Source organism: Aquila chrysaetos, chromosome 5 (assembly GCF_900496995.4).
Source record: "Aquila chrysaetos chrysaetos chromosome 5, bAquChr1.4, whole genome shotgun sequence".
In the NCBI taxonomy this organism is placed as follows: Eukaryota; Metazoa; Chordata; class Aves; order Accipitriformes; family Accipitridae; genus Aquila; species Aquila chrysaetos.
In genome coordinates this window covers 4,763,197-4,786,861 of record NC_044008.1, presented here as the reverse complement: position 1 = coordinate 4,786,861, position 23,665 = coordinate 4,763,197, and the positions used below count along the sequence as shown (strand labels likewise).

General features: G+C 44.9%; 1 protein-coding gene across 2 annotated transcripts in view; it reads left to right on the top strand.

The window, feature by feature from the left end:
- SFMBT2 (Scm like with four mbt domains 2) overlaps nucleotides 1-23,665 on the top strand; it is a 122,599-nt gene that overhangs the window by 70,987 nt on the left and 27,947 nt on the right. For both annotated transcript variants that reach the window (XM_030015702.1, XM_041123867.1), the window contains 8 exons: nucleotides 2,591-2,692; nucleotides 3,360-3,507; nucleotides 8,658-8,740; nucleotides 12,258-12,384; nucleotides 18,732-18,845; nucleotides 20,146-20,188; nucleotides 20,756-20,826; nucleotides 22,014-22,153. In XM_030015702.1, coding sequence (XP_029871562.1) covers nucleotides 2,591-2,692; nucleotides 3,360-3,507; nucleotides 8,658-8,740; nucleotides 12,258-12,384; nucleotides 18,732-18,845; nucleotides 20,146-20,188; nucleotides 20,756-20,826; nucleotides 22,014-22,153 — 828 coding nt within the window. The remainder of the gene's footprint in view (nucleotides 1-2,590; nucleotides 2,693-3,359; nucleotides 3,508-8,657; nucleotides 8,741-12,257; nucleotides 12,385-18,731; nucleotides 18,846-20,145; nucleotides 20,189-20,755; nucleotides 20,827-22,013; nucleotides 22,154-23,665) is intronic.

The following is a 23,665-nucleotide window of genomic DNA, read 5'->3' as shown; positions in this document are numbered from 1 at the left end:
ATGCTTCTCTTTAGCAAATATATGAGAGACATCAAATATCCAGACCCTGACCATTTGCCAGAGAGGTACAATATAAAGGCTTTTTCTCCATGAAAGCTTTTCCATCTCAAAAAAGACATTTAACACAGACAAGCTTTTTACTTCTGCAGCCCTTCTCCAAACAAATGTATGTTCCTGCTTCAAAGAGGATTTTGACCCTCAAAAGGGAGACGTACCCGAGATCCCATGAACTCCCCTTGCGAATTCACGCTTGCTATTAATTTAATGGGGAAGATATTTACATGCTATGCTGAATGAGAAGGGAGGTTTGATCCTAAGGGACATAGCGCGTGGTGAAAAGAGGATATACTTTTAAAGCAAAATAGCTCTAAATGTTATTAGCTTTTTTTTTCCCCCTACCTGATTATTTTTTCCCTTTGAAAAAGGCAAAACAAATAGAAGGAGAAGAACCAAAGAAATGGATTCAAATAAAAGTGAGAAGCAATATGGTTTGGTCTCGATATATTTTGGTCTCAATCAACAAATCACTTCAAGTTGATGAAACTACTTGCATGTTTAAAGATAAACATGATTAAGTACTTTGGTGAATCTTGGCTTATTATGTATTGAAGCTAGATACGAGCGTGAATTGAATCCTGGAACTTTTGATGGGAAGATGCTGCAGTGTAAGCTTACTTCCAGGTGCACATTTTGCAAAGTCGCCTATTCTTTACAACCTCACCCGAAGGATTAAGAGATGCTGGGTGTGGATCCTCGTGCAGGAGGAGGCAGCCCTCCAGTCCAGATGTTTTTTGCCTTTGGAGATTTGAAGTTCAGTGCTGGCGAGGTCTGATTTTTGCAGCTATCATCTTTTCCCAGCTGAAACCTTTTCAGTAGTAACGGAGGCAATTTTAATAACCTGTTTGTCCGATGCATCCCTTGTATTAGGCAACCTCTATGTACAAGGAGCCAGATTCTCTTCCCTGGTTCAGACTTTTATTCAATGGAACGTTCTCTGTGTAAAGCTGCTAGAAATGGGTCTCCTGTCTCTCTGGGGCTTTAGTGATATTGAAGCGACTGCCAGAAAGCACACGTATGGCTGACGGTTATGCTGTACTGCAGGATGCTCACACTCCTGAACGTTTGCTCCTTCCTCAGCCATTAGTTCATTGCGCTCTGGGCCATTATTGCTAAATCTTCCTCAGTTTCCCTAACTGTATATGCTTCTGCTGTGAGTCTAAATCCATTATGATTTTTTTTGACTGCTTTTTGGTTCTCACAGAACAGGCTCCATAACATTGCAGGTTGGTAAGATGAAGACAACAACTCATTTAGCCATGGTTGGAGTTTGTAAAAATCTCTATCTCTAATGGCACCAGGAATGTAAGATCCCAAAATAGAAGTTGTTAAATCTACAAGCGAAGACAGTTCTTGGGAAGAGAAAGCACAATGACATACAACTTTGGATCAATAGAAAATCTTTTTAGAACAAGAATACAACATGTAGCAATGAATGTAGATGGGAATGACATTGCTAGCCACTTACTAGATAGCAAGCTCTCTGCATGTATTTTGGAGCCGTCTGTATGTGTGTGTTAAATATAAAATCATCTCTTTTTATGCTTGTATTGGCTAATGCACAGACTGTTTAGAAATACTGCAGGACATTTTTATTGAATGAACACAAAATATGATCATTACTCTGGAATTAGGATGCCAACTTGTACACCTATTAGACGGGGGTCACGAGGGATGGTTTAATTCGATAGATGTTAAACACTAAACTGGTGGCAAACCAGGGAGTTGAACCTGGGTTGCTTCTGAGTTTCAGGACTGCGTCCTGCTGCCATCCCCAGAGCTGCTCCGGGTGCAACCCTTTGGATGCAGCCAGGTTTGATCCCAGCTGAAAGTGTTGCGGTGGGCATATACTTGAACGCAGCTGCACGTTTTCCCACCATGTTCTCTTGTTGCACACATTTTTGATCTGAGTTCATTGTCTGGGCCTTAGTCCACCTTTAGTGTCCTGGCTGGAGCAAAGACCTTTCCATCTTGCAGCACGTGGAAACCAGCCCAGGTCCTTATATTGGTGCCCTGCAGAAACTAGACACCCATCAGGGTCAATCAGGGCCATCCTGAACTGTTTGCATACATGTTGTGCATTACCCTGGGGGATGTCAGGTTGAATCTTGACACCTTTAGCTGCTCTCAGATGGTAGTGGGTGTCAGAGGTGAAGAGGCTCTGCCCAGGGGAGATTTTCAAGTGTTCGTTTCTCAGACAGGTCCTCGTTTCGGTGAGCACAATCTTGTTGACCAAGGTCAAGTTAGATGCTGCTGATGACATGGACGCACATTGTGCTTTAGATGTGATGGGCTTGGTGCTGCAGATCTGTCCTCTAGGAGTGAGGCTGTCCCTTCTCTTTCTGTGGTTGGGTTAGCACGAAAATAACGTAAGACCAGGAGTGCCCAGTTGGAGCTGGGGGTCAATCTGGTAATCGGCTAAGTGACAAAATCTGTATGGACACGTTTCAAATAGATTTTCAAATGTATCGGCCCTTCCTTGGTGGATGGCACTGGCATACCATGTGTTCCTCTTTGCCATCTCTTCCCACAGGACCATGCTGATTTGCGAAACCACTTCTTCACTGTGGGGATGAAGCTGGAGGCGGTGAATATGAGGGAGCCGTTTCATATCTGTCCTGCATCAGTGACCAAGGTGAGCTCCCAGAAAGAAGGGCTGAAAAGAGCCTGATTAGGAACCTCTTACTGATTTCCACCACATTTAGGAAAACTCAAGAGTGGTACTTAATTGGCTGGAGAACACGTTAAGAAATATGTTTAAAATCCATGGATGTTCCTAAGTAATGAATTGTTTGTTTCCTACGAACATCACCAGCTGAGTATATGCACTTAGATCCAATGGGGATGGGTATGTCCATCTACCACTTCCATGTAAAAACCAAAAGGATCCTTCTTTTATCTCTGTCTCCCATCCATGCATATGTATTTTCCCTGCACATCTGGGAAACCTTTTGAAATAAAACAGCTGGGTGGAGGCGGTAGCTGTATATTTAATCCACACTCTCAAAGGCAAGAGAGAGGAAGGCTCTGGGGTCTCCAGGATAGCTTCCAGTCCCTGCTCAGCTATAGGCACACTGGGTGACCTTGAACCCCAGCACTTTCCCTTGCCTCAGTTTACCTGTCTCTCAAACTTGGGCTTTGATCTCTTTGGTAGAAACGCTTTGATGAAAAGTGTTAGGTGAGAGCGGGTTATTTTCAGGAGTAGTTTGATTCCAGGGCCTGGCTGCTTCAGCTTTCCACGTTACCTAATGTTATAGCAAATTTAACTTCTGATTTTGTTTTCTTCTTTTTTAACCCCTTAGGTTTTTAACAATCATTATTTACAAGTGACCATTGATGACTTGAGACCTGAACCCAGCAAAATCTCAATGCTTTGCCATGCGGATTCCTTAGGGATCTTGCCAATACAGTGGTGCCTTAAAAACGGAGTCAATCTCACACCTCCCAAGGGTTCGTATTCCTTCTTGGTGATTTGCAAGTTTCCTCTGAAGGAAGTTTGCTTGTTATTATTGCCTTTAAAACCACGATGCTGTTCACAGCAGAGCATCACCCTAAGTATCTCAAGCCGGAGTGGCTCTCTTGAGTCACTGGGGCTGTTCTGGCTCATACCAGCTCGTGAACATCTCTGCAAACGTGTCTCGCTGGTGGATTGATGTCCGTGTGCTTTGTAGTCTGAAGCAGGCTGCACCGAAGCCTAGTGAATTCCTGTGAAATGCATCTTCGCGATGCTTTGTCTGTGTAGAGAGCAAAAGGAGCATTAAAAGTCGTATCATGCTAGAGGCAAACCAGGCATCTCCCTGTAGTATCCACCTTGGTACAACGCCGAGGCCAAGCAAAGCTCCTAAATCTAAATGTCTAAACTAAACTCACAGCTGCCTGCCCAGGAGCATGTAGGCATTTCCTTAGCTGTCTCAGAAAACCCCAGGTGAGGGCAAATTGTGAGCAGTGTACAGGTCAGAGCCAAGGGAAACAGCCTCCAACCCTGCTATTTCCCAACTTTGTAGCAGTGCAGTTAATTACTTGCAATTTCAGACAACCACCTGCGGTGCCCTAGCAATATTTCTTTGCTTGCAAAATGTGTTGGTTCTCTGGAATTTTAGATTTTTTAAGCTGGCCGGAATGTTGACCCTTTGCCAAAATTCGGTGTTGCTTGGGAGAAAAAGAAATGCCTCCAAAAAAAAAAATATCCCACTAAGTTTTGCACATGCAGATTTGTCTTAATTTTGGAAAAAGTATGCTTCTGCCAAGCCCGGGGAAGTGAAGAGTTATTCCCTACCAGATTCAGAGTCCTCTTATGTATATCCAGAATGTCTCTTCAGCTCGTGTGATTTCAAATTCCCGCCGAAGTCCTGGAGTCCTGTGCGTGCAGCTGCATACGGTGCATCCATAATTAGTCTCTTGCTTTTACTGAAATAAACGTGCTGTCTGGATGCTTTAGCTCCCTCCTGCTTAAATCCAGGTGTAATGATAATGTCTGCGTAAGTGCTTACTGATATTGGCCAGAAAAGTTGCTAAAAATGCTAAAAATGAAAGTAAATGGAATGTTTTGTTTTTTCCACCCCAAATTCTCATGCAGCTTCCCCCAGGCCAGCTAATTAACCAAAGCAGACCATAGGCCAAACATTCCCCTTTACAGGGTCATGGCCTAATAATTTCCAATCCACACAAAGCCTGTCTGAGGTGGTGTTTTACAGGTCAAGTGCATGCAAACTCTCTTTTAGATGCCAGCATTTTTAGAAGTGGCTGTAGCATCCATCATATGGGTATTTCTCAACTTGGCCAGTAAAGTCTAAGGGGCAAGTAATTATCTGGTGTGATGCTCGATGACTGGGGTCCACCTGGACTCCTGGGAAAGTGTAGAAAGTCTTCCCTCATTCTGATGAAAGTAGTTTGCTTTCTGCTGTCAGATCAGAAATTGTGGAGGAAAGCTATTAAAAAAGTATAAAAGAAGTGGCAGATAGATGCATGCTATATTTTGCAGTGTTTGTTACATTGCGTATGAGGGCTGCATGCCCAAACTGTGTTTTAGGACCTTTGGTGTCAAAAAACTCTTCCATCGGCCGATACGCTCTTTGAGTCACTAAAATATAATCAGATATTAGAATTATTTCTTTAAAAAAAAAAAACCAAAACCCCACAACAAAACCCCACAAACCACCAAAAAAGAAAGCACAGGGAAAGTGAAAAGCATCCAAACTCCCACTGAAGGAGCCGGTCTTCTCTGAGCAGAATAATACCAGCTTTGGATAAAGAAATAACCAGAACTGATACGAGTGGGCTGCAATGCTGCGAAAGTGAGGAAGGCTGTGGTGTGAGCTGGCTGCTAATGAGCAGGTCTGCAGGGGGAAGAAATCCCACCATTTCCACCCAAATCACTGGACAGTCCTGCCTGCCTTGGGGTGTCCAGAATTGCCCCTTCTCACACCAGATTTGACCAGCCTCCTGCTTCCCAGCGCTCATGCGTTCCCAGCCAACATCATCCTTAACAGAGGATACGTTGACAGTTTTTATTGTTGTCCAAATGGCTCTCCCTGTTGAAAGGCGAGAAGTTCCCATGGAGCGAAAGATGACAATGGAAGAAGTCCTTTTTGGTTTTGTGAAAACGATTTCTTTGCTGTATTCTGGGCTTGCGTTTTTTGGTTTATTTTTGGTTGACAAGGAGGTTTTCGGATTTTAAAATTAACTGATTTTATTTCATCAAAACAGTGTGCGAGGTCGGGGTATTTGGGTTCAGAGTCCTTTATTTGCCTGATACCCATTTTCTGGCCTTTTTGCCTATCAGGCCTTTGCTGAAGCCAAACACACAGTAGATGAGTCATGAACAGGAGGTGCAAACATTTGCTACTAGAAATAGAGCACAGTATTTTCCTGTGCGGTGCCAAAAATGAATACCCATTTACTGCTGCTGTATAAACATTGAACAAGCGCTGTTTATATTTATTAGAGCTGGATTTATAGACCACTTCCCTTTAGAGTAACAACCATTGTTCCTTTTTATGAGCTATTAAGAGGGGGAAAAACATTTCAGTAGCGCTCCTGGTTGTAAGGCTTACTAAGGAAATGCCACTTCCAAAACCTCCAGTACATTTGTATTGTTATATTTGCTCCCGATTAGACTGCCGAGCTCTTCCATGCTGAGAGTTGAGATAGCAAACACAATGAGGTTTTTACATGTTTGAGGAGCAGCAGTTGAATCACGCAAGCAAAGCTTTGAACGTTATTACTTGGGCTGAGCCTTAAAGGATAATGGTATATGAATGCTGATGGAGGTATTGGGTACATGGTAGCTCCCCGTCTGCTGAGGGAGGTGGCTTATATCGTGATGCTCCACGCTCCCAGCCATACGCAGGTCCAGGCTTATTTGAAGCCAATTCCTGAGTATGCTCCTCTTGGAGTCATCCTCGTTGGGCTGCTGAAGTGAGTTACGGCAAACTCTCGAATTGCCGTCCCAGGTTTCGTTCCTGCTAAAGTCTACAGTGAAAGATCTTCTGGCGATTTCAGTGGTGCAGGGCCAAGCCAACGGGTGGTTGTGCAGTGACAGCACACTCAAGTTTTTATACCTCACTGTAACCTTGTCAACGTGCCTTCTTCCATCCATTCTGCCAAGATTTTGCGTAGCTTGCAGTTAAGATTCAAAACCTGTCCGTGCGGGGCTTAAATCGGAGATGAGAACGTGCAGGGTGTGGGCAGGTTTTTGGGTCTCTGAAGGGAACGTCCTCTGGCAGCTGGGGTGGACCCCAGGTGATTTCATGTAGACAACTGCGCTGTGGCTGTCCCCACCTGAGCCCATCACCCTGGCTTCTTCTGGAGTCGGTGGAGAGGGACTTTTTGCGGGGCAATTCTGTCACCTCTAGATCTGCCTGTTTTTCCGTTGACTCTTTAGGGAACCCAGGGGACAGGCGCAGGTGTAGGCATCTCCCCTGCAAACATCCGTATGCGATCAGATGAATCCTGTTCCGATGCGAAGCGATGTGCACTTCTCCTGTTTTCCATTTCATTTTATGAAGCTGAGAAGTACCTGGCAAACAAATAAGTGGAGAGAAAAAAGGAGATAGAGAAGATACGGGAAGAGAATGCTGTTGCAGAAATTGTTTGTTAAAAAACAGTGCAAGGATTTATTTTTTTTTTGTATGAAAAATGAACATTCTGTAAAAGTAATTGCCCTTTTTTACTTCCTTGTGCATGTTTATTTCTAGCTTTCCAATTATTATGCACTTTCATGCCCCACAGAGACAGGCATCTTAGCTCAAGGCTTTATCTCATTAATTTGTTTGTCGTGTATGCAATCATTAGGATTAGAAGTTCATCTTATCCCAGACACTTGCATCTTAGTCGGATGCTTGGGACTTCATTTTCAAAATTTTTGCCTCCTTTTTTGGATCTGGGTGACTGATAGGTGACTGCACTCAGTATTCCAGTCCTTTCTTGCCTACAAAAAATGTCACAATTTTCATTTTCATAAATGATTCATTCCTATCTGATCTTGAGTGTCCCTTTTTGACTATCAATGAAAAAGGCATTAAGGGATGTTCTGTGAAATGAGGCTAGCCTGAGATGCCAGGAAGGGAGATTGAGGGGAGAATTTGGCCTTTAAGTGACTCCTGAAACTTTCCAGTGTGAGCAGTTCTGCAATAATGTTATTAGAGTATCAACAATATCGTCACAGGGCCCTCGAAAGGATTAGCAGTCATTGGTTTCAAGCATTGTGAAAATATAGACTAGGAGGCAGACAAAAAAAAAAACCCAAAAGCAAATAAAAGCCCTCCTCTTTGTCCCAAGAGTTTATTGCCTAAATAGCCGTGTAAGAAGAATGGATGAGCAGAGGTCTGTTTTGTCTCTCTGTGATGGGACTGTTTGAGAAATGCTTATATAAATCAATTTTTTTCCTAGAAGCAGAGGGTGAAGGGATCATCCAGTTGCTGAGACTTTAGTCTGGGAGCTGGGAAATGTGCGTTCATTTTCCTCCCCTGCTCCAGAATTCTATAAAACCTTGGATAACATGCTCACTGTGGTGGGATTCAGCTCCCGTACACTGAGCTGCTGGGAAGTCCCTCATGGAGGGTACATCCGTATCAATGAAGAGAGAGGAGAATTTATCTCAAGCTTTGAAAGAGAGGATGGACCAGCTTCTGATTGTGCTGGTCCTCTCCCTGTCCGCTGCTGAGGGACCCTTGATGTCCAGTTCCATAACCCCATCTTTTAGATAGCTAAAGGAAGGAGAAAGGAGTTGGTGACTAGCCCCACCTGGAAACTGGGGACAGTAGCACTTCTTGGTAATTATAGGTTTATTAAAGCCTGGGAGATGCTCACAGGAAAGGGAAAATAAGGAAAATAAATATGTTTTATTACTTTTTAATGAAGACCTGGAGTTTTCGAAGTGAAATGCAGAAGGTGTGTGAGTGGGGGCTGGAGGAGCGTTGGCATTGGCTCTCGTGGTATATAAACAGGCATCTGGAGAACTTGCCTGCTGATACTGTGCAGTTCACCGAGGTGGGATGGGATGCTGAAACACAACTGGTCATCTGCTTGGGGGCCATTTCGTGCTCTCTCTCTGGTGTGACATGGTGGCTGATGGCACTTGCTGTTTTGTCATCCTGCAGGTTACTCTGGCCAGGACTTTGACTGGGCAGACTACCAGAAGCAGTGTGGAGCGGAGGCAGCGCCTCACCTGTGCTTTAGAAACGTAAGTTCTCTTTTTGCCTTTGTGTCGCTCCTCTTGATCCATGTGAAACAAAATAGCTTGCACGGAAAAGCCGCAGCAAGGCTTTGGGAGGTTCCCCCAGACCGCCGTGAGTCTGTCTGAGGAAGGAAGCTGGAGACATGTTTCAAGTCTCCATCCCTAAAAGAGAAAAAATCTTACTCTTTATCTGATTCATTTAGATTTCCTGCTCTTCATCTCCTCTCTGATTTTGTACAGCACCTAGCACAAGAAGGTTCTCAGCTGATCATTGCAAGTAATTCAAGTGCTATTAAAAGAAAATAAACTAGGTAAAAAAATTGCATGATACCATCTGGCCCTTTTCATATTTTGGGTGTTTTCTCTGGTTCCCAGGGAGATACATTTAACCAAACCAAATGCGTTTAAAAGCTACGATTGAAACTGTTGAGCTCAGACTGTGAGAAGTGATTAACCTGCATGGATGCTCTGGTCTTTGGGACAGTTCATGTGCTTTCTTGATAAGCAACAGTGATGTGAGAGCGAGCAGCACATCATTATGCTGGAGGCCACTAACATTCAGAGCTTTTGAAATAGTCTTTTCTGGCAATGACAGTCCGGCATGGCTTGATCCGACAGGTATTCATCACTTGGTGAAAGGCAGATGTAGCCTTCTGCCTTTTCCAATAACCTGGTGCTCTTCTTCCTGCTCCCATCAGCTGGTGGAAGTTGAGATCCCATCAATAACTGAAAACGTGGTGGGACCTAAAAAGACCGCAGAAGGGTTTGCAAAATAAAGTGGTGTTGTGAACGGTGGACAAGCAGATTCCTCTAGGAGTTACACAGCCTTGTACTGTACTCAGAAGTCACAAGACTGGGGGACAGGGCGTTTGTGAAAAGCAGAATGGAGACGGTCTCACAAGACACCAGCCATGGTTTTGCATTGCCTTCCCCATCTGTGGTGGCCCAAGGGCAGCCTGGCTTGGAACAGACCTTTGATGGTGAATTGATGAATTTGAACACTTTTTATTAATAAATTTGGAGGAACTGTATCATCAACAGAGTTTGACCTGGGAATCAAATCCGAGTTAGGATTTCTTTGCCCCGTTTATTGTGCCATCCCGTGCAAAACCCTCTGCCTCAAGGGACTTTAAGCGAAGATTTCTGAAAGAACTGAGGCAAGCTGGACAATGCTGCATCGCACCAATGGAGTGGAACAATTGTCGCATTTCTTCTCTTCTGCAAGCACCTCTCCCTTTTCTTTATATCTCTTTTTGTTTTGTCAAGTAACGGATCTATGCTCTCAACGCTGGCATCTTGAGAACAGTCTCTGTGTAATATGCTCCAAAGATTAAATCAGGTCTAAGCACTTTTTTTTTCCCTTTTTTTTTAAGGAAACACATTCATCAGATGAACACGTGTCTGTTATTCTTTCACTCTCGATAACACAGTTCTCTGTAGAGAGATGTAATTTCGCTGTTGTCTCTTACACAACCTCTCTGGCAGGTCGGTCCATTTGTTTCGTGGCTGTGAGCGGCTCTTTGATAGAAGCTGTATTGCGAGCACATCTTCCACCTAGCGCAGCCAGACGTGGTGCTGGAAGTGGATATGCTGTAACTGTTTCCCTGGGGGGGATATTTAACGAGGAGAGGCAGTTATGAAATGGATTGACATGACCAAATGCTTAGTAAAATAAACTCCCAGCTAACTGTTTTGCCATTGATTCTGTATAAATTAGCCTCCAGCACCAAATTGCAATGAAAGGAACCGGTGTGATGATAAATGATGTTTCCTTGTTAGGCAACATAAAAGCCATTTAAACAAACACGCCCTGCTTTTCTGCAGTCCTGGCCACTGGCAGCTTTTACATGGTGAGACTGATCTGTGTGCTGAGCAAGGCTTGTGACGGTCCAAGCAATGTTGGAGAGTAGCAGCACTTTCCTGGAAGGCCTCTTGATGAAAAAAAAAAAAAAAAAGACCAAATCTAGAAGTTTTTAGTCTCACAAAGAGCTCCCAGTGGTTGTTCAAGGTGAAGTGCCCGTGGTGCTAGGTGCTGTACAAATAGCAGAAGGGGTGAATTTGAGTCTGGCTTTCAGCTGCTGCATGAGAGATTGGTGTCATTTTGAGTCAGTGACAATTATTACCCATCTTAATTATTATTAGCCAAAATCTCAGCCAAGAGGGGGAACCTTTTTGTGGTGTTGTGTGCAGAGAGATGCAAGCACTCAGAGCTGATGCGTTGCCAAATGGATGGGACAGATGGGAGGAAAATGCAAGAAAAGGAAGCCGTGGCATGGCCACAGGTATTTCATTAGTCTGTTTTCAGCGATAGTGGTGGTGGGGATATTGGGAAGGGACTGACCTTAAGTGAAGGAAGAGAGGACACTGGAAGGGACAGAGGGTAAAGATGAAGGTAGGTGAAGAGTAGCTTGAGGCTCGGCTTGTGGGGAAGGTTTTGGAGAGGTTGTAGGGTCTTGGGATCCCTCTGCACTTGGGATCACCTGCAATGACTACAAACAGGAGCTGTGGTTCGTTAGGTTGGGGCTGAGCCATCCTGGCTCTGGCAGGAGCAGGAGGAGCCTGCTGCTATCCCACGGCCAGGCCAACCTCAGGCTGAAGCAGTTCGCCCAGGCATATATTAGCCTACAGCGGTGGTACCTGAATGATTTGAACTGCAGCTTCTCTCAGGCTCCCAAACTCTTAGTACAACGGGGGATGCTGCATTCTCGCAAGCTCGTGACCCCACGTTTTGGTCCTGTGTTTCTTACTTGGGGTGATGACCGCTCATTTGGGGACCATTGCTGTAATATCTGACCTGGCTTTGCCTTCAGTGGAGAAGAGTGGGAGGGCAGCGGGGGCCTCAGATAACCCATGAAAGACCTGTTTCTTTGGTGCTGTATTTAAGTGTACAAGGTACTGCTGTAGCAGTAAACGCAGCTGGCTCCATCTACACCCACCTGCAACTGATGAACTAATGTACCTGAAGTCTACAGAGAAGGACCTTGTACCTTAAGCTTAAAATACTCCATGAAGAAAAACATACTTGAATCAGTTACTCAAATTTCTCCAGACTCAGTCAGCCTGGGCAACTAAATGTGGGAAGAAGTTTCTCTGGTCTCAGGCAAGATGGGTTATTTGCTTTACAAGACTTCTTCTAGCAAGGTGAAAGATGCTCAGGTGCAGCAGATCTGGGAACCCTCTGTGTAGTATTTTGCCACCAACAGTGGCCAGTAAATGCATCGCTAGCAATCATTCAAATATACTTGGAGCTGGTGTGGAGTAACCTCCTCCCAGTCTCTGAGAGTTAGGGATTGGAGTAAACCATGAAATACATTGCTTCCTGATTTGTTGCCATCGTTGTTTTTTCATATGGGTGTCCAGGGTAGCTTCATGTTGAATCTGGATGCCTTTGTGTTCTTCAGTGTATCCTGCACTTCCAGTGAAAAGCAAACCATGCTAAATTTATGCTTCCCAGTGGACAGCCTAATTAAAGTCATGGAGTGCTGCAGTGCCATGTTTCAGTGTTGGTCCTTGACTCTTTCAGACATCCTTCAGCCGTGGCTTTACTAAGAACATGAAGCTGGAGGCGGTGAACCCCAGGAACCCTGCAGAGATATGTGTCGCTTCTATCACCTCAGTTAAAGGACGGTTAATGTGGCTTCACCTTGAAGGTATGTGCTGTAAAGGCTTCTTCTGTTTGTGTGGTTCACTCAAATGCTCTCTTAATTTTGTCCTTCATCCTCGGCACAATATTGCTTTCTCCAGCCTTTCCTCTTTATACACATTGACCAATAATAATAGATTATAATAATAATAAAGGTTATTAAGAATTATCTTCCCCTGCTCTCTCCACGAGGGAGCCACAAGATCTTCCATCCTCCCATCCATGTGGACTCTATCCGCATGATCTCCATTGACGATAGAAACCTCCTCACTGCCATCATCATAGGCCTCCATCCTGGGAATGGATGTTTGCCTCACTTGTGCGGCTGAGACTTCCACTGGGATTTCCAACACGCTCTCGTGGGATCTCCTCTCCCCCTGCAACCTCATTCCTTCCTTCCTTCCTCTTCCTTTTGCTCCTTTTTTTTCACCTAGGCCCATAAAACTTCTGCATTATATGCTGCTCCTCACTATGGCCATCGCACGCTCACATCCCTCCTCTCTGTGACTGTACAATTTCCTTTGCTGATTTAAGAGAGCTCTTGTAGGCAGTAACTCTGTAACGCAGACTTTAGAAAGCCATCATCCCACGGAGAACACCACCCACCACTGTACAAGCAGTATTACGAGAGTGCTGAAAAACTAGCAGAGCATAATACCGTATAAAAACTTCCATTTCTACCTTTCTTGAAATGAGGTAGAGATGAGCTCGTTTTTAATGTGGTTTTGCTCTTGGGACATTCTTTCTCAATTCATCTGGGCAAGGACTTCTTAGGTGAGTGTAATTTAGAACAACACAGGGATTCTTCTTATTGCTTTAAAACCAGTGTTATTTGTAAAGTCACTGAGAGCAGAAAGCCATGCTCATTTAAGTGTTTTGATGGGCACTGTGATAAACCATAAATTTGTTGTAGCAAGTATCTTTGTCACAACATAGTTTAATTTTTACCCATCAAGGTAACACACTGGTGTTTGAAGCTACTGGCTTCACCTGTAATGAATATAAGAGCTTCAGTTTCCCTCTGAAATCAATAGTAATTGGGGCAGCATCAATTGCAAATGCAATATGCTGCTTTGCTTTCTTCTGGAGAGCCATGAAAATATCAAAGGCACTTCTAGTGGCCCATAGTCCTGCTCATCACCAACCTCTAAGATCTGTGCTTCTGCCTCTTGAAGAATGCATGAGGCAAATGTGCCATTACTTGTGCTGCCAGCCCTGACAGAGTCAAAAATCAACATCTTGCTGGAACACCCCATTTGCAAATTAAAATGCATTCGGTTAAGCTACCACGATGGTTCAGGGAGACGTGATGTTAAAATACCCCCACCGCTTTGCCTGCAATCACGTGCTGGTAGGTAGATCGCTGTGCAGCTCTCCCTATGCGTTTCTGATAGATGCCGCTAGATGTTTCAAGGCATCCCTGAGAGATTGGGCCGATGAAGGAGCAGCGTCTCTTAAACACTTGCTACGTACAACCCCAGGGAATACAATGGCATGTTGTCGCAGTGAGCTGGGAGGAAGGCAAGACGCGGTCATCTTCTGCAGCTCAGGGAGTACTGCGTGTTGGTGGTATCCCGGTCTTCTAACGGGAAGAAGGGATGGGGAGAAACAAAGCTTGTGCTGGGCTCCAGGTTGCAGAGTTGTCCTGCAGAGAGCAGAATCAAAGGGAAACAGAGCAAGACTTTCCTTTGCTAAAGTCAGTGACACCTGCTTGCTCCGTGGGAGCTCTGTAGCAGGAGGTGGGAAGGAGGAAAGGAGTCGTCCGTGTCTTCTCTGACGGCCTGTGGGGTCAGTGTGGTGGCTCATGAGGAATTCCCCTGAAGTGCATTAAATCTGGGCTGCTGTCAAGATTTTTTCTGCAAAAGCAGCGTGAAGCCTCGTTCTCAGAGATTAGCGCAAGTTTATTTTGGCCCTTGCAGGGTGAAACAGGTAGGAAAGTGTTAATGGGAGAACAAACCATAGTCAAGTCCATGATTTCCAGAAGGGACAGAGGAACAGGGCTCGCAGCAAGACGTTCTTGCAGAGATCCCATGTAAGATGAAGTCTCAAGCCTGATCTGCACAAAAAGTCACCTTCCCTCCTCTGCAAGATGCTCAGCTCTCAGTGTTTTGGGGCTGAAAGACAGTGGAAGCCAGATAGATAGTAGCTGTATTGCTTCATCATCACCTGGCACATCACCTTCAGCATCATGCTACCCTGATTATAATAACCCAAGAAGTATTTCAGCATCTGACAATGTGCAGTGCAATTTGTGCAAGAGGAAAGGTCTCTAATCAAATCCCTTAAAGTTAGTAAAAACGTTGTCAGGTAACCCAAAGTACCTCATCTGTGCTAGCAGCTTGCTCTATAAGAAAGGCAGATTTTCTGTGCTGGTTAGCTTTACAGAAGTAGCGTTATATGGTAGACAAGGCTGCCTCCGTGATAAATTCCATTCTCAGAGATTTGTAACTCAGTTGCTATCTAAAGAGAGATTCCTCTTGACCTAAAGCTTGGCAGGGCAAACCATTCGTGCTCCTCATGTCTTTGCTGCTAAGCCTCGTGGTTTGGGCCGGCTGAGGTCTGGGGAGAGCAGAGCTGCAGGTGTGCGCCCGAATGCGGCAGAGGTGGGAGATGTAGGAGAGCTGGGTTGTCATCCTTCTCCATCCCTGACACCCCAGGCGGTTTGTGTCCTCTGTGATTACCTCCGGCGTACAGAGCAGATACAACTTTGCATCTTTGCTTTTGGTGGAGCTGCGCGCAATGGCGGGTTTTGGGTTTTTCGTCTGAGACGACTGGTTGCCTTCTGACTCGGGGTGGCTAAAGCTCATCTGCAGCCTGGTCTGGACACGTGGTAAATATTTTTGTTAAAGAGCTGGAATCAATGCTTGTTTGAAATTCAGTTCTCACTAGGGCTGTTGTCGAATTTACACCCATCTGGTCAAGTAATCTGGCCCATTTTGGCAACTCTCCTTCTTAAATGGCCAGGTGCCTTCTCTTTTATATGCAGATTTTATGGGGTTTGGGAATCCTTCTTTTTTTTTTTTTTCCCCTAAGCTGTAATACTTTCAAAGGGACTCAGTGTTCACTAAACTCTGGCCCATTATAGTGAATAGGAAGTGCTGGTTTTTGGGTCTCTAAATCAACTAGTCCTCCAAGACCCTGAATAAAGGCAGGGAGAGGGCCACGCACTCCCACCTTGCTCCCCTCCCTCATCTCTTTCTCCCTGCCTTTTACTCTTTTAATTTCTTAAAGGGTTTTTTTTACAACCTATCATAAAAAAACCTGCATGCATCTCCTTGTCTTTTGAGTTCTGATATACAGACGTTTTACACTTGGTTTATATCTCAATACCAGGAATAGAATGATCTGTAGTAAAAGGAAGAGATGCAAGACTGCAAAAATAAAAAGAAATCCTTGCTGCTGTTGAAATACATGACTAGAGTATGCACAGTGTTAGGCTAAAACTAGGCATTAAAAAAAACACAAAACCCCAAAACCCTGCTTGCAGAGTTGTAAAATAAATGTGGCTTGAACTGTGGCATGTTTTTTTGACTCCATTAATACACTACTGTTTCTAACTGATTATTTATATTCTGGTAGCAGCAAGACTTCCCAAGTACCATGGGAGCCCATGGCTGAAGACCTCGGGTCCCACCATTTATCATGGGCGTGTCTGAAGCTTTCATTGTTGCCCTCCCAGTTTCGCTGTTTGACAGCCCAAACTGCAGCCATAAAACAGGACGCAGTAGTTAAGCGGCGTTGAGTTAGACATGAGGGAACATTGCTTAATAAATCACGCTTTGTACAGTAGCAAAACTCTGTAAACTTCAGGGTGAGCATTTAATGAGCAGCAGTATAGTTCCCCCGTGGTGGAAAAGAAGCATAGGGCTGATGCGATGCTGTGCACATCCCATCACTTTCTGCTACTTTATTACTCATCATCTGCATTGTTAATTTTTACTGGTTCATTTTAGATTTTAAAGCTGAAGCTTTCCGGTGTGAATTTATACAAGTAATAATGTACACTCTCTGCGCAGCCTAGGAATTTGAGGAAAACCCTTTTGTTAATCGCTTCACCAGGGAGATTTTCCATAATTTTCCCTTTGAGAGATTTCTAGCATTGCTGCTCTATTCTGCCCATCCTGTAAGATTCGTAGCATGAGATGGAGGTTTTCCTCATCCTGTTTCCAATCTCCTTGTTGTCTTCTTTTCCATTTAACCTCTCAAATCTCACGGACATTTCTTAGTCTGAGAAGATGGCAGCGTAAAATGCAGCAAATGAAACTAATGAGTCTCAGACAAGCTGTTTTCCACGTATATGAGCGAGGCCAAACAAAGCGGTAGGATGTCAGAAATGGAAGGCAGGGTTATCAGTTACCAGAGGGAAGAAGCAGTGCCCGGGAGGACAGAGTAGCTGTGAATACGTCTTACAAGAGAAATGGTGGTGTTGCAGGAGAGCAGACATTGTGGTGCTTCCTCGCTCGTCAGGGTGGCTGCAGCTGTAAACTTCAAAACGTTCGTGTCGCATCTGTTGTTTCTTGCAAGCAGGAAGGTACATTCGATCTGTTTATTTGGTCAGAATAACACTGTAGAACAGTTACAGTAATGAAAATAGTGGATTTTCCCAGATCTGGTGAAATTTCAGTGGGGACTGTGTTGATCTCTTGCTGTGTTTCAGGCTTGATCCATGGCTTGCTCACTTCATGCCTGTCTTGCCACTGACTTCAGCAGTTCTCACATCGGTTCCTTGGCTGGATTTGTGGCATTAGGCGAAAATGTTTTGCCCACTGGAGAGTGCAGCTTTCATCAGGTTCAGACTGATCAGTGACCTCTTGGTATTTCCTCGTGGAGGGAAATGGTTTTGCAGGGAATGCCAGCTGCTGAGATCTCGCATTGAGGCTCAGCTGCTCATATGAGCAGGTCGTGTCCTCTGTCGTGTGCCTTCATCCCGTCGTTTTTCCCTCCCCATATCCTGGTGAAATAGAGACTGTACGTTCAATGTGTGATCCGTGAACATGGTGCAGGGCTCAGGGGAATACCATGACGACATCCATGAACCTATGTAGACGTCGGGATTTCATTTTTTAAATTATTGTCTCCAGCAGTGTGAGCGCCAGCACTTATTTTTTCTGCTTCCTTTGGGTTTTCATACAACCACACACTCGAAAAGTGCAGCAAGTTTATTACTAGAGACAAGATTGATCCAAATGCTGCATCTCAGCCTCAATGGCATTCCCATCACAAAGTTCAATTACTGTTTCAATTACACTGCAAGCCCTTGATGAACATTCATTAGTGGGAAGTTTGCCGTAGTCATCTAGCTGTGCACAGTCAAACACGGCTGCATTAAGCAGGAGGCAAAGATGCTGTAACAGATGCAAAGGCGAGGATGCTGCAGGGGAAGCTGCTGATCCTTTGGTCTCTTTTATTAGGAGATCATCTCACGCTGGTGCTGGAGCTATAGGTCCTAGGGTTGAAGTGGCAGAGGGGAGTGAAGTTGCTGGCCAGGCTGTGCCAGCACAGATGGACTTGAATTGGAATAATTAAATGGTGTCTTGACTCAGGACCCAGAGTGTTTTCAAAAGAACTCAAAGCTAGTGGGAATATTTCCATTTGCTGCAATGGGCTTTGAGTGTGACCCACGTAAACCAAGACAGGAGAGTGTCTTCTAGAGGAGACATAATAACCAAACTGGAAGAGACTTGCTTTAAGCGGAGATTTTCAGTGGGGTTTTGGACTCAGTGTTATGCCAGAGATCTTAGCGCATCTGTCCCCCTTGGGGTTTTTATACCGACTCTCCCGTGTTTGGGTGATCAGGTCATGTTGTAGTGAGGAGCCCTAGGAGAATTCATGGCACCTCTAAACAGAAGAGGGGCCATCTCCCACCCTTAAAAACAGCGAGTCAGGGGCAGAACTACGTGAAAAAGCTTCAGGGGGGCTCTGGGGCATAAAGGCGTATCCCATTAGCGATTATCCTGCTACAGCACTCTTTTTACCAGTAAGAGCAAGCACCCAGCTGGCGTTCCGCTAACTTGCTTGTGCAAATCTACAGAACAACCAAGGGGGCAATCAGGCTGTCTTGTTGGGGAAGGTCATGCATGTTTAACCTTACCGGCTTTGGCTGCTTCATTGTGCAGCCTTAGTGTGCTCTTAATGGGGTTTTTCTCTGGAATCACGTTGCACTGTAAATGCAACAGCCTTATCACTGCTGTCTGTGCAAAACTGAAGGTGAAATGATGCCTGATTTTGATGCAGGGAAGCAGATTTACTTTTACGTGTTCCATCATTTGCTTCCCTTGGTTCATGATGAATGCTCAAATGGCTCTGGGCTTGGTATTTCCATGTCTAAATTACATTATAAATTTGTGTTTATAGGTTTACAGATGCCCTCTCCAGAGTACATAGTTGATGTAGAGTCTATGGACATTTTCCCCGTTGGCTGGTGTGAAGCGAATGCTTATAACCTAACTCCACCACACAAAGCTGTTTGTAAGTACATGGAAACCTCAAGCAGCACAGATATTACATCAACGGATTTATCAGGGAGTTTGTCTTATGTCTATAATCCAATTTTTGAAACTACCAACCTAACTAGCAGGCTGGTAACCAGGCTGTGAGCGTACTGTAATAAATAGTAATAAATCTATTTAGTGACCAGACTCCGCAGCACTGGTATTATGCAATTTGTACTTGTCTGTGTGGTCAGTCCCTCTAAAAATGGGATTGTTTTCACTGGGAAAGGCTGTTATGTGGTTTGGGATTGCACAGTGTGGCTTCTGGGTTTGCGGTGGGGTTGTCAGAGTGAAACCAGGTTTCGTTGCGCCGAGCCAAATTCACTTGGGCAGCTGAGTGAATTAGGGACACAGGACCTCAAATTGGAAAAAGCCCATAAAATATAGGGTGGAATGGACATAAAGAGGCCATCCAGGTGCTCCCTCTCCGAAACAGGATCTGCTCCGTCTAAATGACGAAACGTTTGCTGGCCTCTTGTGATGGAGTTTCTGCTCCTTCCCAGGGTATCTATCCCATTATTTCACTGCCCTTACCAGCTCAGAGATTTCCCTGGTGTTTAATTTAAATCTCTTCTGGCACAAGTAAGCCCATAGTGTTTTGTCCTGCCTCCAGTGTGTATTAAGACCAATTTCTTTCCTTTCCATTTGCATTTGAAGGCAGTTCATGAGTGCTCAGTGGCTTGGTGGTGTTCTCCCGTTCCTCGCAGAAACTATCCAACCCCGACCTCAAGCCACCAGACAAAAAATTAGCCTCGCTGTTTATATTAATTAACATCTGAAAGGCAAATTTTAAAATGTGTCAACCCTTCTGAAGAGTTAAATATGCTTAAGTTAAAAATCAGGCAGCCGGGGCCTAATTTGGGAGAATACTGCTATGGCAACATTATGCAGCCTTATCACAATTTATAGCTAGGGATAAATTATGCTGGAGGTAATCATGCTTGTAAAACGTAATCTTACCCATATGTGTTTCTGTATGGAAAAATATTTGTGTTTTTATTTTAATTTTTTTTATACCGATCCCATAAAACACGATATTAGCATTCCAGAGGAAAGATTAAATGTATTATTACATCTTTAAAGTAGGTTTTAATGATGTAGTGACTTACTTAAAAAAAAACCAAGAAAAGATGGCGATAGTAATTAAGTACCATTTCATTGTGTTAGAAGTCATTTTATAGTCAGTGCATTTATACAGCTCTTTATGCATTATGGGTATACTTTATAGGACAGAAGGGTACAAAACTGTTTTTTTCTTCCTTGCTTCATTTTTGCAGTGCGAAGGAAGAGAAGAATTGCAGTTGTGCAACCAGAAAAGCAGTAAGTTTTTGTTATTTAAGGTGATACTTTTACTGGGATGCATCAGGTCTTTCAGGGGAGATAATAGAGCAGCTGAGTGACTTTGCTAACTACTGCCCAGATACTGCAGTAGAGCTGACAAGGGGATTATTTTAAATCTAAAATATTTGTGAGCATATTAGAAAATCTTTGTAATAGAAATTTTTTACTGGCTGGGACTGTGTAGCCAGTGTCTGATGGCCAATAAGGGACGCTTATGGAAGGCGAACATGTACCAGGAGGGCATTTCCCTATCTAACCCTTGCAGTTTCTAGAAATTAGAATTTAAGGGATTTAAGTGTGAATATTTGCAGCCTGAAGGGCTAAAGCTCACAGACCAGAGTATATTTTTGGAGGAGGAGCGAATCTGTCTCCTCCTTCTGCAATATGCTGGCCCTGGGCTATGATGAACCATGTGGAAGTGGTGTTGCATTTGAGGTATGGCCATTCCTTGGTCCAGGCGGGTGCTGGTATATCTCTCGGTCCAGCCTGAAGGCTGGTTCTGCTCCATCCGACACTGTTAAAATACACTGAATTGCTGTTTAACAGGTTACCATCCACAGTGCCTGTTGAGAAAATACCTCATGACCTCTGCCCGGTTCCTCAGCCAGACACAACAGGTAAGGCTGCTCGGCACCAGCAGGATCCTTATTTCAAGGACCTGTTGCCTGCGTGGAAGGGAATGACCCCAAAAAGGGAGCGAGTGTGTCATACGGGTGGGGAGACAGGACCGCATCCTCAGGGATGGTGAGGTGGTGTGGGCGCACCACCGGCGCGAGGAGCCTCTGATGTACAGAGGGTCTGGTCCTCTGCACGTGAGCATCGTGTCTTGCTGGGGTTAGCGGCGTTCCCCTGCAGCTTGCCCATTTCAGCTAACAATGTTAGGGCCAGGCTAATGAAGCTCTGGTGGAGGTGGATGCGACTTTTTAATTGGCATCAGTGAAATTGCTTACACCCGGACTTAATGGGTCCCTGTGTTAGCATCAAGACTGTGTGGCATGGCTGCTGCTTCTGCTAAAGGCAAATTTTTCTCCCCTTTAGCAATGGCAGGAGGCTCTGAGAGCGCAATATTCATTCAGTTAATTGCATAGACTCAGCAGGAGGGGCAGGATTTAACTCACTTTATTTCAGCAGACTGCAGGACACACATTGGCATCTGAGCCAACATCCCAGGGCCCCTTTACAATCAAATGGGGAGAAACAGGCTCTTTTTGGGTATGATAACCAAAAAGTGGATAACCACTTGGATGGCACATGGACCGCATCTAGAAGTACACACTTCTCTCCATGGGCTATAAAGGAGCCCAGAGTAATTAGCCCAGACAAAGAAAACTGCTCTGTAGACCCATGTTGGGTCAGGGGAATGGCACTGCAGTGCTTACTGGGCTGGACAGTAGCTGAAGAGGGGTTTGTAGAGCTCTCCACTTGAATTTTCTCCCTGAGCCTATTCCGTATCTGTGAGAGGCAGCTAATACATTCTCTTTCTGGCAAGTTGCAACTGAGTCACTCATGTCCATCTGTGATGCAAGTTATGGAAGAGGTTTGGGTCACATTATGAATGAAATCCTTTCTTGATTCTCCTTTCGGTAGGGTGTGCAGCCAAATCAGTTGCTATTAAAGACACTTGCTTTTCCAGTGTTGGATGGATTCAAGTAGCAGAGGCTTCTCTACGTTTTATCTCAAGGAAGACTTTTTGTGCCTCCTCTACTCTTCTCCCCTCCTTCCCACATCTAGGAGGAAGAAGAAGGGCCCTTGATTTATTGTACAAAAGCGCTACACACACATCAACGCTACTTTCTCCTTGCAGGCACCATCAATGGGAGATACTGCTGCCCTCAGCTCTACATCAACCACCGCTGCTTCTCAGGTCCATATTTAAACAAAGGCAGAATAGCAGAGCTACCTCAGTCTGTCGGGCCTGGCAAGTGCGTGCTGGTCCTCAAAGAGGTACGGCTCAGCTATCTTTTGGGGGGATTTCTGGGGAAAGCATGGGTCATGGGTTACCAGGCCCAGAATTTGAAAAGAATGCACCTAAAATTGTCCTGGAGCTCCATGGTGGTTTCCATAAGTGAAAACTGCAAGCTGGGAAGAGAGGGTAGGTATATGCACTGTGGGTTTTGATGGGAGAGGTGCCATTTTTGAAACATGGAGAGTTCTGTTGGTTGGGAGCAAGTTTTGTCTAACTGTGTGCAAGAGAATTCATGTTCTGACCAGAGCCGTCCCCAAAGAGGACCTCTGCGGTTTTTGCCATCAACCTGTTTCTCAGCATCCACGATGCTGTTGGGCCAGCAGATTCAGTGTGGGTGACACCGTTGTATATGTGACCATGGTCCGATGGGGCCCAAACCATCGAGATCCAAAGTGAACAGGAGAGAAAGCCAAGCAGGGCTGTGTGCGATGTGCTGAGTGGAAGCTGTGGCGTGCCCAGCTCTTGCTGAATGTGGATGGGTTGATCCCACGCAGCAGGGATGGCAGAGCACCACTGCCTCTTCACTTCATCCTGACCCAATCAATGCTTGCTTTGGGCCAAATCCATGAGTGCTTGCTGTTGATCTCAAGAGAAAAGCTAACTTGTTTGAAAAAATGCATAAATATTTTCCACAAAGGTTACAGTCCATATACAGATGAAAGGCAAGGTGACTGCAGGTGGCAGAGGACAGCAGGATGGTACTGTTGGATAAGCAGGGTGCCATTGGTGCCTTGGACACCATTTCAGTTTGACTTGGGTCTTCAGAAATCCAGATCTTCCAGCTTTCAGGTCCGTACCTATATGAACTGCACTTGATGTGGACGCAAGGCCATATCTGAGCTCCCTCTGCCCTTGGTGGAAAAGTATGGGAACTTCTAGGTGTCCATTTATCTGATGGATTTGCAAGACCCTCAGTGCCCAGCTCAGGATGTTTGGACTTGCCTGAAATTAGATGAATCCCAGCCCTTAACAGAAACACCTGGAAGGTGAGATTCCTCCCAAATCACCCACTACTTTTGAAAACACCTCTGTACTGTACTGTAGAGTGACTCTTGTGTCCCCATTCACTTCCTCATCACCTACGTGCACTGCTTTATGCACAACAGTACTGCTGGTTGTCTCACATGGTTGAAAGCTGGGCCATGAAGAAAGCCCAGTAATCCAGCTGCCTCTGCAGGTGGGACACTTGGGTCTCAAAGAGGCAAGTCAAAAATAGCCCGCAGCAGAAAGCAGGATAAAGTGGTTGCAGAGCAAAAGTTGACAGCTGCCAAATTTGAAAGCAAGTCCATAGTGGCTTGCTGACGGCAAGCGTTAGCAATCTGCTGCTACTTGAAAAACAGGCAATGAAAAAACAACATGGGGGAAACACGAGGCATGCACAGTCAGTACTTATGCTAATGTTTCTTCCTCCTTTCCTCCTGGAATTTGGATTTTGAAAACATAAGCAGTGCAAAGTTTGTGCCACGTCCTCCCCTAGTATCTTAGGGCTT